This window comes from Stenella coeruleoalba (assembly GCF_951394435.1).
Source record: "Stenella coeruleoalba genome assembly, chromosome: 8".
Taxonomy (NCBI): Eukaryota; Metazoa; Chordata; class Mammalia; order Artiodactyla; family Delphinidae; genus Stenella; species Stenella coeruleoalba.
In genome coordinates, this window is record NC_137154.1 from 65,719,346 (window position 1) to 65,736,375 (window position 17,030).

General features: G+C 36.6%; 1 protein-coding gene across 2 annotated transcripts in view; it reads right to left on the minus strand.

Annotated features, from left to right (window-relative positions):
- NOX4 (NADPH oxidase 4) overlaps positions 1 to 17,030 on the minus strand; it is a gene marked incomplete at its 5' end in the record, with an annotated part of 147,344 nt that overhangs the window by 118,759 nt on the left and 11,555 nt on the right. For both annotated transcript variants that reach the window (XM_079930234.1, XM_079930233.1), the window contains 2 exons: positions 2,061 to 2,145; positions 3,727 to 3,837. In XM_079930234.1, the coding sequence (XP_079786360.1) occupies positions 2,061 to 2,145; positions 3,727 to 3,837 (196 nt within the window). The remainder of the gene's footprint in view (positions 1 to 2,060; positions 2,146 to 3,726; positions 3,838 to 17,030) is intronic.

A 17,030-nucleotide genomic window follows, 5' to 3' on the forward strand; every position in this document is an offset into this window, starting at 1 on the left:
TCCATTTTAAGTGAAAGGTTTACATGTTCATTACATATTATATGGCTCAAAAGTGCAAGGGCATCCTTAGAGGAATTACCATTCTTTCTGAATTCTCCTGAAAAAAAGTCCTAGGTAACAGCTGTATGAGATACAGCCTTAAGGGATACATTCACCTCCTTAAAAGGCTTCTTAGGTTAAAAGACTTCAGGGCTTCTAATTTTAGGAAAGAGAAAGCATTGCACTTTGCATGGATTTCCCCATTTAATTCTCATAACAAAACAATGAGGTAGGCAGAATCGTCTCTATTTTTTTTTTTTTTTGGCTGCAACTCTCGGCTTGCAGGATCCCAGTTCCCCAACCAGGGTTGGAACCCGGGCCCCCTGCAGTGGAAGCATGGACTCCTAACCACTGGACTGCCAGGGAATTCCCTCATCCCTATTTTACAGATAAGAAAACTAAGGTTAAGAAAGGTGACTTACCTAAAGTCAGACCCCTAGTGAGTGGCAGAAGGCAAACCCTCTGGAACACATACTCATTCATGGCAATACTCCACACTATCTGAGTCTTTCAGCTGTTCTCCAACTGAATAGACTATTTGGACACAACTCCCATTTAGAACAAAGCAAGTTATGAATGTGCCAGCGTTTCCCGATCCTTCTCCATTTTGACCTTTCACTCTCTCTAGCTGTAATCCAACCCTAACCCTGGCCACACCCTTGGTCCTCATCATATCCTGGACTCTTACTCCATTCCTAGACTTGAGCTATACTGGAGTCTTTAGCCCATCCCTGAGCCTCTCCCCATCTCTCACTTCCAGGGTGGGAACTACCAGTGGGAAGATGTTCAGGGATAAAACACTGGGAAGATGCCTGTTTTAACAATACTTGGCAATTTTAGAAAAGCTTAAAGTTTAATGATTTCTTGGCAATAGCTATAGCAAAACACTTCTGATTCTAAATGGCCATACACAAATATCCAGATCAAATGTCCCAAGTATCAAAACACCTATGTCCTATCAAATAATGAACAGATGAAAATGTCAGGTGCTATGCCACTGAGATAATTTACCCCTGAGGTTGTAAATTATAACTAATTCTATCCTAAGAACTTCATAGGCATGTTCTTACTTTAGTCTTAAAACCATGAGATAGGTGCTACTGTTGATCCATTTTACAGTTAACAACAAACTGAAGGTCAGAGAGATTATGTCACTTGGTAAGGCAGAAGAGCAGCTGGGGATAGATCCTACAAAATCTGTCTCCAGAGTACCTGTACTTAATACATTAATTAATTTCTGTTTCAAAAATTTGAAAAGTGTCATATAAACGCTCAGAATAAAAATTTATTTTAAAATGACTCTAGGGTTTCCCTGGTGGCGCAGTGGTTGAGAGGCCGCCTGCCGATGCAGGGGACGCGGGTTCGTGCCCGAGTCCGGGAAGATCCCACATACCGCGGAGCGGCTGGGCCCGTGAGCCATGGCCGCTGAGTCTGCGCGTCCGGAGCCTATGCTCCGCAACGGGAGAGGCCACAACAGTGAGAGGCCCGCGTACCGCAAAAAAAAAAAAAAAAAAAAAAAAAGACTCTTAAAAACCACAAGATTCTCACTTCATATTTTAACTTGGAATTGAGAAGGATAAATTTCCACAAATTTTGACATTTGCTTTTCTGCCCAAGCGTTAATATCAAAGAAACACTTAACAAATATAATTTTGATAGAATCATATTCTGTGAATGCACATTTCACATTCTAATTTTCACACATTTAAGTTTCTATCATATCATTACTTTTAGAGGTTAAAAGCTTTTAATCACTTTCTTCCAATCTTTCTAAATGAAATTACTTACTTTTAGAAAATAATCATTACCAGCTTGGGGGCCAAACTTTGCACATTTTTATATATATATATATATATATATGTATAAAACACACCCATTTTCTGTAGCATCACTAGATAAATCTCTTTAAATACACAGAAGAGAAAATTAAGTTATATAATAAGAAAACCATAAACAATAAAAATATCACTCATAAAATGTGCTATTCTAACATAATATATAACATCTTTTGGTTTTCTCACCTGAGAAAATACAGATAGTCACACCACAGGTTGTATGGAATGTTCTGCTTTTATCCAACAATCTTCTGGTTCTCCTGCTTGGAACCTAAATAAAAAGCATTTAATATGATAAAAATGATGCAGCAAATAAGATATACGCATGAGTCTTTGTAAATACGGCAGAGGCTTATCAATTAAAAATTGGTGAGATGAAGTAGGCTATATCTAGTCAATGGAACACTCAAATCATTAAAGAGAATGAGAGAAGGCTTATTATTGATATGGAAACATACACAAGATATATTGTTAGGTAAAAAAAAGTTACAACACATAAACTAAACTATGATCCTGTATTGTTTAAAATGAATGACATTATGTATGTTAACATATTTGCAGGCATTTATCTCAAATAGTGGTTGTTCCGGCAGAGTAACATTTAGGAGAACCATCACTGTTTACTTTGCATATTTCTGGAACGTTTTAATTTTACAATATATACAATTTCCTTTTGTGGTCAAAAAATAAGATTATTTTTAAATAAAGCAATTTTATCTACAGGTTTAAATGCCTGCTTGATCTTACACAGAAATAAAATGTCAAGCATCTCTGAGTACCTATGTTTCACACTGGGGGATAATTCTTTAAGACTTATTAATACTGAGAGACTTATGTGGGCACTTTTCATTTCCTGCCATTTATCTTCTCTTTCTTCACACCAAGCCAATGGCCAGCCACAGGGATCAAAACCTAGCATTTTGCAATAGTTGGCAACCTACAGAAAGAGTTATTTCCACAAATTACTGCATTAAAAGCAAAGAGTTTCTAAATATAATTATGTGAAAAGGTTGAGAAGTTTTACCACAGTAAATCCACTCACATGAACTTCACAGAACATCAAAATGACCTCATGTTAACAACTCCTTTTAAAATATCAGTATCGATCCAGCAGTGCCTAACTATCTTACTGAAGACAGGAATAAACACACATATATCGCACAAACACACACACACACACACACACACACACACAGGAGGATAAGAGAAAACAAAAAACAATTTCAGATGAATTTTAACTTTCAAAGGGCTTTTCTGTTTTCTTGAATCCTTTGTTTTATATTAAATATCATATATGACATCACATCTTAATCAAGAAATCTATTTCAAGTCTTTTACATAGCTCAAAACAGGTATGTGTTTTAAGAAACTAACACCAATACCAGCAGTCATCCTGTATATTAATCAAAGTCCACACAGCTCTAGTTTGCTCACTTGAATTTAATTAAATGAAACTACAAGCTCTCAGTGAAGAATGAGAAGGAGCTCAGAACTGGGGCTGATCTCAGCTCTACCATTCACTAGTCTCAAGGTCGTGGTCAAGTTATTTAAACTCCCTAGGCTTCAGTTTCTTCATCCGCAGTACCCACAGAATCATGTGAGGATTCACAAGTATTCAATATATGTGAATTTTATATATGTTAGCACAGTGTCTGATACTCTGTTATCCTCTGCCCTTACCTACTGTTGTAGAATAGCTCACTGATCACCTTGACATGCGACGTGGTCTTTACTATCATCTTTGAAGAAATCACTCCAGCAGAAAGTCAGACCATGCCAACTAAGTAGGACTAACGTGCCACTTTTACACTTGATTTCTATGCTGGAATCAGTGACGGATTTTTTTTCTTACCTTCTGGGATCCTCGAAGGTAAGCCAGGAGCATCCGGCACATGGGTAAGAGGATAAGGCTGCAGTTGAGGTTAAGAACTGATGCGGAGGCTCTGCTTAGACACAATCCTAGCTGAACAAATAAGGCAAGGGGCAAAACACAGTCAAGGACAAAAGTAAACTACAAGCATGCTGCAGACCTCACCCGGCAGGACTGTGGCAGGTGCCAACTCCTTCAAGAGACCTGAATAACCCTCCACTTTCTCTCTCACCAAAAGAGAAACCGGTCTCTTTCTGCTCCACACTGCCATAAAACTTAGCCTCCTCTCATTTCTACTAGTGTTCCAATCACCTCACTACATTGTTTCAGTGCAAGGTCAATTTCTTATTGTACCCACCCTGGACTGTTCTGGGTGTTAAGAGCCCTAGAGAGCTTCAGTAGATTCTGTACCTCCACACAGGTGCAGTGTTGAATCCTTTGTTCACTGGTAGGGTACCAAGAATTTAAAACAAAGGTTTTTCATTTGTGTTCTCTCTAGAACACTATGAGCCTCCCCACAACTCCCTTCCACACCAGCAGCCGCCTTTAAGCTCTTCACCTTACTGACTCTACCCATCTTTCAGGGTTCATCTTAAGCACTCCTCCTCTAAAGTTCTCTCCTGACCCATAAAGGTGTGGTACATATATACAATGGAATATTACTCAGCCATAAAAAATGAAATCATGCCATTTGTATCAACGTGGATGGACCTAGATATTATCACACTAAGTGAAGTAAGTCAGAAGGAGAAAGACAAATACCCTATGATATCACTTATATGTGGAATCTAAAATATGACACAAATGAAATTATCTACAAAACAGAAATGGACTCACAGACAGAAAACAGACTTGTGGTTGCCAAGGCAGAGAGGAGTGGGCGAGGGATGGATTGGGAGTTTGGGACTTGCAGATGCAAACTATTATATGTAGAATGGATAAACAACAAGGTCCTACTGTATAGCCCCGGGAACTATATACAGTATCCTGTAATAAAAAATAATGGAAAGGAAGATGAAAAAGAATACATGTATATGTATAACATATATGCATAACGGAATCATTTTGCTATACAGAAGAAATTAACACATTGTAAATCAACTAACAAAATAAATTTAAAAGTTCTTCCCCAAACCAAAACCAAGAGAGATCCCAGATCAGCTGTGCCTCATACAAACCTGATCATAATCACATTGTACAACATATTTTTCAAAGAATCAGTCCCCTTGGTATGATCCAATATTTTTGGCAACTAATTTTAAATCAAATTCTTGCTAGATTGACATCTACTGTTGTCTGGTACTAGCCACATTCTTCCTATGATGAATGTATCACACGAAAACAAGAGATGGGGTCATATCTGTGCACTTGTCCTAAAATAAACACAAAACTACTTTATGTTAAGGATATCAACTAAGAAACTGGTGTAAGTCAGATGCTTTTCTTATCTTGAAATTGTTTATGTCCCTGAGATTCCCAGCTTAACTCTTGGCAAAATAGCAACTCTGTTACACAGTGTTTATTGTCAGCATACAAACTATTATTCCTGAAAGGGAGATGGAGTAATAAGTCATGTCAGGAAAGCCATAATTTTCATTGAGTTATATAAAAAGTAATTGATATTTCCAGTTAGACTATTTCTACACCACGAATTTGAACACCTCAGGGACACAGTTCAATGAATATACCAGTCAGTGGACAAGTAGAAATAATCCTCACTGGACTATCTAAAAAAATGTTAAGTATAATTTTCTCACCTCAATGAGCAAAAGTAATATCATTTCAAAGTGATAGGTTTTGTTGTTTAGGCCTCCAGAGAAGGAATAATTATATCTTTTTGATATGGCATCTGCATGTAACAAGAAAATTTTAGCTCCAGGGATTTTGGATAATAATTTTATTTGTAATTTTAATGTACTAGGACAATAACTCACTTAAAATATATCAGCTGAATTCTACCATATACATTCAGGGCTTAAGAGCTACAAATAAATTATCCAAATTATCTTTGCAGTGTAGTGCTTTAAAGAGCATTCTTATATTTTTGCGTTTTCTAACCATTTATTGCACGGCTGGAAGTGTTTTATTGCTGTGTTTATATTAACTCATACAGTAATTTAATTCAAAGTGGCTTTAAGTGTCCTGTTAGGATGAATGGAGTTTATTCTGGCATTCCACTTCTTCCTTATGATGCTGCAACATCTAACTGGAAATTCTACCCAGGACTCATTTCCATATATATATTTATTCCTGAATATATTTAGCTCTTTCAACCAAGATGAAAAATTCTTTTTATTAGGTTATCAGAGTACAAAACTCCCTCATTCAGAAGCAGTCAAGAGGGTAAGGAAATGGAGACAGATCTCAGTTAAGTGACACAATCATAGGAAACCATTTTATCTACTTACTAGATGGGTAATAGTCTACAGCTAAGATTTGTTTTATTTAGTCATTATTAATTCATGACCTTCATAAGAATCAGCTACTTCAAATGTTCACTAAAAAGAAATGACTGCCTATGTTATGTGCCCAGCCCATTCTATGTGGATGATGTGTTCTACCATTCCTAGAGAGCTCAACCTGCTACTCTAGTTTTCAAATCTCATTCAGGTTAGTTATCACTAGATGGCAGCGTTACTTTCACCTCTTACCTGTGAAGGTCTCAAACATAATTAACTGAAAATTCCAAGAGTAATTTTTTAAGCTATAAGTCTATTTTAGATGAATAGGTATAAATAATACACAGTTTGGTCCTTGCTATGGACTGAAGGTTTGCGTTCCCCCAAATTCACATGTTGAAACCCTAACGTGATGGTATTTGGAGGTGGCGCCTTCGGGAGGTAATTAGCTTAAGATAAGATCATAAGAGTAGAGCTCCATGATGGGATTAGCACCCTTATTAAGAAGAGGAAGAGACCAGAGCTCGCTCTGTCTCCTCCACATGAGGATACAGCAAGAAGGCAGCCATCTGCAAACCAGGAAAAGGGCTCTCAACAGACACCAACTCTGCTGGCACCTAGATTTTGGACTTCCCAGCCTCCAAAACCGAAAGAAATAAATGTTTGTTGTTTAAGCCACCCAGTCTATGGTATTTTGTTGTAGCAGCCTGAACGAAGCCAGTCCTATAAGAAAGTATGCCATTTAAAGCAAGTTATAAAAGAATGTAATATCTGGGTATAACAAGTGCATGGTCATTTTCTTAAAATCTCAAACTTTTTTTTTTTAATATTAAATCTGTTACCTAATAACTATTCTTCTTGGGCTAGTTAACTGTCCTTATCCGTAAAGTTGAGGGGAATAAAATTTTCTTATCCATAAAATTAATATAATATAATATGATATGATATAATAATCCTAGCTTGCAAGACTTTTGTGAAAAGTAAAACTGGTCTAAAAAATGCAAGCACTATATAAAATTAATTTATTGATTACGGTCACTGTATCACATCCTTTCTCTAAATGGTCTCTTCTGTGCTTCCATAGTAAGTGTTATCTATTCCACTTACATTATTCATTCAAGATATATTTATTATGATATGCACATATCACAAGGCACCAGGAGTTCAATAGTGAACTAAAAACAAAAAATGCCTTCTTCCTTAGGATGTTATATTTTAGTAGGGGAAACAGATATTAATCAAATAGCTACATAATCAAATGTAAATTGTAACCAATACACAGTGACCAATGCTGTGAATGAGAAATACAGAGTATGAGCATGGCTAACAGGAAATGCAATCTAAATAGGAAGGTCAGGAAGGCTTCCTTGATAAGTGAAAAGTGAACTGAGATCTGGAGGGTGAGCAGAAGTCATCTAGGAATGAGAAGGACATTTGTGCAGAAAAAAACAGCATGAGAATGGATGTGTGGCAAATGGGAGCCTGGTGTATACACGAGAAATTAATAGTAGGCCAATATGGCTGGATTGGAAGTGGAGGAGAGTACAACATAAAACCGGAAAAGCAGGTAGGGCTAGACCTTGATGGACTTGGTAGGTCATATTAAGAATGTTCATCTTTATCCTAAAGTCAATGCAGAGCACTGTGTTTTGAGTAGGGAGGTGGTAAGAAGCGATTAGTATTTGGTAATGATAACTCTGAACGAAGTGTGGAGAACAAGTTGGAAGGACATAATTGGGGCAATGACAATACTTTGTGTAGTTAATCATCACAGAAGTGAAATTTTGTTTGAGACAGGGACTACATTTTATGGTAATTATATCTGAGCCTTACATATAGAAGGGATTCAGTTTCAACTAAATATTTATTTATCAGTAAATTTATTTTGCTAAGTAATTTCCTAAAACATATACATCTAAGATTGGAGAACTAAAAGAGTCTAACCCACATCCCACCGTCCACCCAGTGACTAACCTCCTCTATAACAGCCCTGACCAAAGGTAACCCACCCTCTGCTGAATGTGTCCAGAGACAGCAGACTGTTCTACTGTCAAGAACTTCTATTTTGTTTTCTTACACTTACACAAAATCCGTGTCTCTGTAACTTCTACCCACCAGGCTACTCTGGATAACAATATTCCTAAATAGACATTAAAAAACTGAAGGTAAAATTAGGATGGTTTCCTAGCTCAATCTTGTTTCCTTCAGGCTGAACACAATTCTTTAGGCCTCTAAAATTCTTGATATACATTTAAGACTCCCACATCATCTCAGTGACCTTTCCCCATTCACCAGAATTCAGTATTTACGATCGTGCTCTCCCTCACCAAGGACACCGTCCAAGGCCTGCTGATCCTAAGACAGTGTTATATTGTGGGGCAACCATGCGGCATAATGGCTCATCTTGTGTTTGCAACAATTTTCTCACATGACTTGCTATCAAGCAACAAAGAAAGAGAGGTGTGAGAGAGCAGGTACATAAATGTAAGAATTTATTGGTGTCAGCCCATTATGTTATACTGGGTGTGAATGCCGTATTTTGATACTTTTCCTTCCCAATTTTACCTTAGCTGAATATTTTACAAATTCACGTTTCCTCATCTTCATCCAAGTTCTTGACAAAGCTATTAAATTGTAACAAAATTCTTTTGAAATAGTTGACTCTAGAGAGGACTTGAAAACTACTTTTTCTGGTAAATTAACTTTCAAATGAACATTTTGCTCTCAACTCAGTAATTTTAGGGCAATATAAAATGACATTCTACATGTAAATATCTATGCAAAACTGGTGTTCAACGGGATTTGAAAAGGCCAGAGTAGTATTAATAGTAAGCTTTAATAATTGGTCCGTTTTCTAGCTACTTCTTGGTGGGTCAACAATTAGTCATTTCCAGGAAAAAATTAAAATAAATGTTATCATAGAGGTTTATTAAAGATTTTATATTGCGATTTGGCATTTTGCGTTTGTCAAAAGGTATGTAAATTTGTATTCATTAAGGTCAATTTTATGGACTCTTTTCCTCCAAGGAAATATTTTTAATCAAACCAAATGAAGCCAATTCAACACCTAATTCTTACATATTTTATAATCATAGAACTTAGCTCTTTCATGAGGCCTTGCATATCATCCAGGCCAACCATTTTGCCTCTATTTGCACTGTTAGTTCGTAAAGACACAAAGGACTAGAACCCAGGCCTCCATTTATCCTTTTGCTGTTACTTCCCTGAGAACAGAACAGGACAGGTCACTCTCCAAACAAGAGATGTGAATTCAGATGCCTTATGTAACTCTTTCCAAACCATAATACTTTCTTACTCTTTCAGTTGCTTAGCCTCTTATCCAACCAGTAGGTTTTCCTGTCATTTTGTGTAAATCTTTACCTAAGATTTCCATAATCTAACTACACATTGAATTCACTTGATGGACTATTTAAAAATAAACATATCTCTGTTGTACTTCCTGAAATTCTGATTCCTTAGATCTGGAGTGGGGCCCTCAGGAGGTACAAGCAGGTTTGGCAATCACTGTTTTAGAATCCACTTTGAAGTCAGACAAACCTGGATTTTAAGCACTTCTATTAGTTGTGCGGCCTTAGGTAATTTTCTTACCCTTTCTGTCTCATTTTCCTCATCTATAAAATGAAAATAATCACCCCAAAGGGTAATGGTATTAAATGAATATATATATACTAAGTGTAGTACTCAGCATATAGTAAGAAGTAAATAGAAGCTATCATCCTGGTCCCTGGCCATCCACAAATTAGGTCTAGTTACAGAATGTAAATGCTCTTATGGCATAGTTTCCTGGAAATCACTCTTTCCAAGCCTGTCTTTTCATCCTCACCTCTCGTTATAGTTGGAGCTATGGGAGCTGAGCTTTATTCCACTCAACTGTATCTAAAGAAGACAGAGAGAGCTCTAGGTAACTAGTAGGTGTGCAATAAGTATACGGTGGATGATGAATGAGTGTGCCTCTGAGAGGATCCTTCAATGCCCTCATTTTGGAAATAAAGGAAAACAGAATCAAAACCAAAAGCGATTACCCAAGAGATCTGGTTAACATCCAGGACCAGAGCACAGGACCTGCTCTTTCCTGCACACCACATCTCCCAGGATATCAACTCTACCTCCACGCCCCCAGCACCCACCCTTCTAGAGACTGGGATCAACTGTATGGAACTGAGCAACACCCAGTTTGAAGGAAACCCTCAGGGACACTCTAGCTCTCTGATAAGACTGGATAAGTCACCTAGTCCAACCTTCTTTTCGATCCACCTTGTATTAGAAGCCTGTAAATAAGCCAAATTGATGATGCCATAAGGCCAGTCAGCTATACTTTCTATTCTATGACTCAGTTCAGCTCCTGGATGCATTAGCCAGACCAGCTCTTCCAAGCTTTCCCTGCGTATCTCAGTTGCCGACCCACAGCTCATGCTGTGGCCATTCCTTCTCTTTGTGATGGCTTTCCACCTCTTCCACCCACTTCCGTGCTAACTACCAGATGAACTCTTTATTATTCTTCAAGTCTCAGCCCGGGGTCATTTTCTCTCTTAGGCCTTGCTAGGGCCACATCCCTGACAGTATCCTCATTTACACCTCCAAATTTTTCCCTTTTTCAAATAGCATCTTTCTCAAAGCTTCCCTCCTGCCTTTCACCATACCTCCTCTGGAACACTTAACCCACTATATTGTAATGGTTTACCTATTTATCATATCCTTATCTCCTCCACAAAGTTAGCAAGTGGCAGCATAGTAAGTGGACAAGCCCAAACTGCCTCTTACCCTTGGGAACCTCAAAAACGCATGGTCAATACTAAAGAAAATTATTTCAAAAAAATACTCCTTGGGGAAAATATTCCTTTAGCAGTGAAAGCCAAAGAAAGTGGTCATGAGGCAAATACAGGAGCAAGAAGAGACAACCCTGGGCTTCCCTGGTGGTGCAGTGGTTGAGAGTCTGCCTGCTGATGCAGGGGACACGGGTTCGTGCCCCGGTCCGGGAAGATCCCACATGCCGCGGAATGGCTGGGCCCGTGAGCCATGGCCGCTGAGCCTGCGCGTCCGGAGCCTGTGCTCCACAACCGGAGAGGCCACAACAGTGAGAGGCCCGCGTACCGCAAAAACAAAAAAAGAAGAGAGAACCCCATAAAGTAGTCTATATGATTTCCAAGGCAATGGTAGGAATTTTTTAATTGTCTTTATAGTAACCAAAAGGGTTCATGGCAGAAAATCAGAACAATTTATTTTTCCTCTATCTATAAATCAAAACTGTGGTTCTAATTTAAATGTTTAGTTTGTACCATTAATATATTATGATAAGGATATGAATATAGAATAGGATGAGCATTCCATGGGGGCAAGATTGCACTTAAGAATAAAAAAACGACATTTCAACGAAGGGCTACTTCAAAAGTGGATTACCTAACTATTTTGATAAGGTTTTGTACGAAAACAATAATGAATAACATGTCATGAGCAACCAGAAAGTCGTTAATAGTAATTGGAGTAATTATTTTTTAACATAATCCCAATATAGACTACCAATTCAGTGCTCTTGGGGTATATCCAAAAGCTCAAGAATGTCCCTTCATGCCATAATAAAAAAACTGTAATTCATTCCAAATGATCCTAGCTGGTTTCCGTCAACTAACTGCCCTGGAGACTTTTAACTATGATGTAATTTTTGACTCAAGTTGACCTTTCTTCCCATCTATAAACTGGTTTTTTTTTTAAAAAAACAGTGTCTCTAAAAGAAGCTATCAGTTCCAAAGAAGGAAGCTGGGGGAAACATTTTTTCCATATAGCTCAAGGGACCACCAAAAGTCAAGTGTCCATCCTGACACTTTATCCAGATATCCTTATGCTTAACTCAAATCTTCCCTTTTATATGTCATCATCCTTCATTCTACCTTTTCTAGAAATGAACTTTCTTTCATTTTCAGTGGGAATGTGGTCTTTTCTTAGACATCTATTATGAATTGGAAGGAAATGTAGCTATTACAGAGAGAGATGAAAGCAAGATGGATAGATGGTATAGTTCTGTCCTGATTTTGTCTACCGTGTCTTTCCTGTACCAAAAGCCCAGAGAGCAGAAGAGATTCACTTCTAGACTATGTGTCTGTCTGGAAAAGTTAAACTTCAACATAAATGGCAGTCAGAACTGCATATGAACACGTTCATGGGTTTCTAAAGGCAATGCTGTCTACTGAACAGTCACCAGATTAAAAGGTATGAAATTCTTACCACAGTTAACACCTGTGACCTCTACCAAGGTCACTTGTCTCCAAAACCTAGCACTGAAAAATTTAACAGAACAGTAATAAAAATGTCCTCTACTTTCCCTCATGGAATTGTTCTAAAAGGTAAAAACATATAAAGTAAAAATTATCTGACCTCTTTAGCTGACAAACATTATTAAAATGGAATTTTAAAAATTCATCTATGGCATCCCTGTGGATATTCACACCTATCCCTTTTCTCTACTCCTTTCTAAGGCCCAACAACAAGGGCCTCAAGAGTTACAGAGCATTTGATTGCACGTCATTGTTACATTTTCCTCCTCCTACAGAAATGATCCATGCACAGGGGAAAGCACTGAGGAGTGAAATGTATTTTGCAGAGATTGGTTGGCTAAAAAGCTGAGAAAGGCCTTGTTTCTCCTACATCACAGGTCCAGCATATCTGATCACAATTACCGAGTATTTAGCCACCTCTAAGCTACTCTTCATCAGAAACAATCATTCTTGTATCTTTCTTCTTCATCTTCACACCACTTTCAATTTCTCAATATTCCTCCTAAAATTTGGAAGCCAAAACAGATATACTAGTAACCTGAGCATATGGAGTAATTTTTGGAAGGAAACAATACTCATAGCAATAGTACCCATTCACTTGGTTAGAATTTTAATCAGAATATCCATAATGACATGTATTAAAACTCATATATTGAATATAGGATATTCAAAATTAAGATTTTTCTTGCACGTCTGTCAAGCATAACCTACTTTTAAACATATCTATTTTATAACTGCCGGACTCAATCCTGTTAGTTAATAACATTTTTAATTGAAACTATAAAAGTGTCTTTAAGTTCTATCTTTGTCTTTGAAATACTAGCACTGTTAGCTAACTCAGCATCTTTCAACCATAACTTCCAAGTTTGAATCAAGTTCACTGTCTTCCAGTCTTTCTTTGAAGAAAAAAAATATATATGTATAAATATAAATATAAATATAAATATAAATATATATATATATATATATATATATATATATATATACACTGTCTCCAAGAAGTTATCAATTCTAAGAGTAAGAACTCCAGATGCATTAAAATGGCCCAAATACCTAACAGAGTAGGTAAAGTAAAGATGGACTGGATGGATAGATCATTTGTTACAGACCATTTACTTAAACTTTCTGATACACACATATTTAAGTATTAGACACTTCTGACAAAGTCTTCAGTGTTTAATTGGTCAACTTACAGTGGCCATACTAGCTCATCTGCTGGTAGAACAATACATTAAATCAAATACAAGATGATATATTGGTATAAGAGAGAAGATGTAAATAAAGTTTAACCTTTTTTCCCTAAAAAACTAACATTAAATAAGACCAAAATATCACATCTTGGACTTTCATAAAAAAGGAAAATAGCAAACCAAGGGTAAATTTCTAAGATACTCACTGCAGTACAATCTGTGATACAAAGAATAGAACTAAAAAGGCCAACAGTGGAGAAATATAAAACAAATTATCATACACATTATGGGATACTATGTAGCCATTAAAAATAAGATAAATTAAACTTGTGTAATGGAAATGAAATAATAATATCTGTGACATATTTTTGAATTAATAATATACATGCATATAAATGTTTATCTACATATACATGCATAAATATAGATAGAGAAATTGACATAGATTTTATATATACAGTTGGTTATCTCTTAGAAGTGAAGTTTCTAATTCTGTGTCATCAGCATTCAATATAGAATGATACATGTCTTCACATTATTAAAAAAATTTGCCAAATAGGGCTTCCCTGGTGGCACAGTGGTTGAGAGTCTGCCTGCCGATGGAGGGAACACGGGTTCGTGCCCTGGTCCGGGAAGATCCCACATGCCACGGAGCGGCTGGGCCCGTGAGCCATGGCCGCTGAGCCTGCGTGTCCGGGGCCTATGCTCCACAACGGGAGAGGCCACAGCAGTGAGAGGCCCGCGTACCGCAAAAAAAAAAAAAATTTGCCAAACAAATGGTGAAGAAAGCAAACAGGGGCCTTGCACAGACCCATGAAGACAGTGTGCTGTGAACTGAGGTACATGTTTAAACACTCTGTACCTAACATCAGAAACATAGTTTTCTAACTCCTTTCTTTTTACAGAGAAGATTCACTGCTAGTGTCCTATAAAATTTGTTCTCTTCACGTGAACTTCAAACTTTGGTTTGCTTGATGGAAAGTTTAAAAAAGGCCAAGAAATTTGGAGCTAAAATTTGAAAACTACTGCCAATTGAAAAGCAATTAATTGTGAGCTTAAATATTTCTGAAACCATAATGAAGAAAAAATGTATACTATAATTTTCAAACTATCTTTTTAAATACTTCAGAATTTATACATTGCACAAAATTAGGCCTTAACACTCCTCTTAGTTACTGGAAACTTTTAGTCATTAGCAAACATTTACAAGGAGATTGCAATGTCAAAACATTCTTAACTTCAACAGTGTTTCCTGAAAGAAATGAGTCTAGCATTGTCATGAATTTGTCTGCTATAACTTGCCATTAGAAAGAAGGGAAGTAACACAATCTGTGGTCTTCACACTGATTTCTTTTTCATCTTACTTAATCCTCTCCTCAAAAATAATAACAATAATAATAATCCTAAAAGAGAGAAACGAGGTTAAACTATGCCAAATTGCCATTTTTGTAAGTCAAAATGTTTCAATATTGAAATTTTCATGTAGTTCAATCTAATAATATAATTCTCAATTTAAAATTGAGGAAACTAGGTTTTGAAGATTTCAATAAAGATACAGTTATTGAGAGGTAAAGTCAAGATTTCAACTTAGGTCAATTTGTCCACAAAATCCATGTTCTTTTCACTACATTATACTTTTGCCATTGATACTCTGAAATTTTTACAGATATTACTTTTTATTTGAAATTTAAGCTAATAGTCGCTCTGTGCTAGGAAAAAGCAATAGCAGACACTTGGTTTTGATAAGAATTAGAATGAATGTCACAAATTAAATTTCATATATATAAAATTTGTGGGTTGAACAAAGTATATTTTCTTCTTTAAGCATGACACACTCAAGCTTTAAAACCAGTACAAGTCTAAGACTAGTTTTCTTCAGGCAAACCAAAGTTAAGGAAACCTTGTAGATCCATTATGATCCAGGAAACTAAACTTTTCCAAGATTTTCATTTGACTCATTTATCACTCTCTTAAGTTTTAAAAAATGTACAAACAAGATCAAAATAACTGAACAGTTAAATGATGGGTTCTACATAGTCCAAGCTAAGGCCCTAACCCCAGAAAATTCTATTGTAGGTAACAAACGTAATACAGAGAATGCCCAACAACAAATGCCATTTCTCAGATGGGAGAAGAACTTCCTTACTGAAGCTCTACATTCTTGTGGTTTAATATGAGTCATTTTTTTTTCCAGTTGGAATCCATTAGTATAGACCACTGATGATATTTGCTTGGTTTTCCCTTTAGATATTCTGAGCTATGGAAAAAGAAAAAAAGAAAAATGTATCTTCACCTATGTTTGCATAACTCTAAGCACTTTACAAATGTGCTTTGGAGCCTGTGCTTTTCAAACCAAGAGAATTAACAAAGCTCAAAGGCTCAAAGTAACTTAACAAAAGTAACTTGGCCAAAGAAAATCAGTGAGAACTAAAAACTCATCACCCTATCTCATCAGTATTTTCAATAGACAGTTCTTATTTTCTTGCTCCACAACTGTCTCTTCTTAGGGCATCCTTGAAATCATGTTCCCATATGAGGTGGGGCGACAGGGAGTTCACTCAGGATAAAATGCTAATTGAAAGGCGCATAACAGAGGGTATACTGGGGGAATGGAAGTCAACAAAGAGAACCAAAAGTATAGCCCGGGGGGGTGGGGGAGAGAAACTTGTTTAGAAGCTTGTTTTGATAACACTATCATAGGAAAAATGACTATAGTCAGAAAGGCATTTGCCATAAATCATTTCTTAAATTTATCTTGGCGTTGACGTACCTATTTTTTAAACATCTCAGGTGTATAAGATGCTTTCATTTTGTGTACATCATTCATCTCTTCTTGCCTTAAACTATGTCAGACCTCTGGGATTCCTGATATGTGTCTGGAGACTTTAACAATTTCCAAATCCATGAAAATCATCAAAGCATGCAACTTTTCCCTATAAAATCTGTGTTGGATTCATCTATCCATAGATAGGCGTCATTGTCAAATTCAACTTTCCAGCTTCTAAAAATGTAAACAAATTCTACTGATCATGGAATAACCATCTTCTTCTTTATCTACTTTTTCTTTAATCCCATTGCCAGAACTGAAAAGAAACTACCTTTCACAAGACTATTTATTACATCGACATTTATCACATCACAAAGCTGCATTAAGACATGGATACTAAGAGGGAGGGAGACGCAAGCGGGAAGAGATATGGGAATATATGTATATATATAACTGATTCATTTTGTTGTGAAGCTGAAACTAACATACCATTGTAAAGCAATTATACTCCAATAAAGATGTTAAAAAAAAAAAAAAGACATGGATACTAAGAAGTAAGGTAGGCTCACTCTGCCTTTAGGTAATTTACTCTTATACTAAAGTCTCACTCTTAGTTCATGCCTTGGCAATTATTAATTAC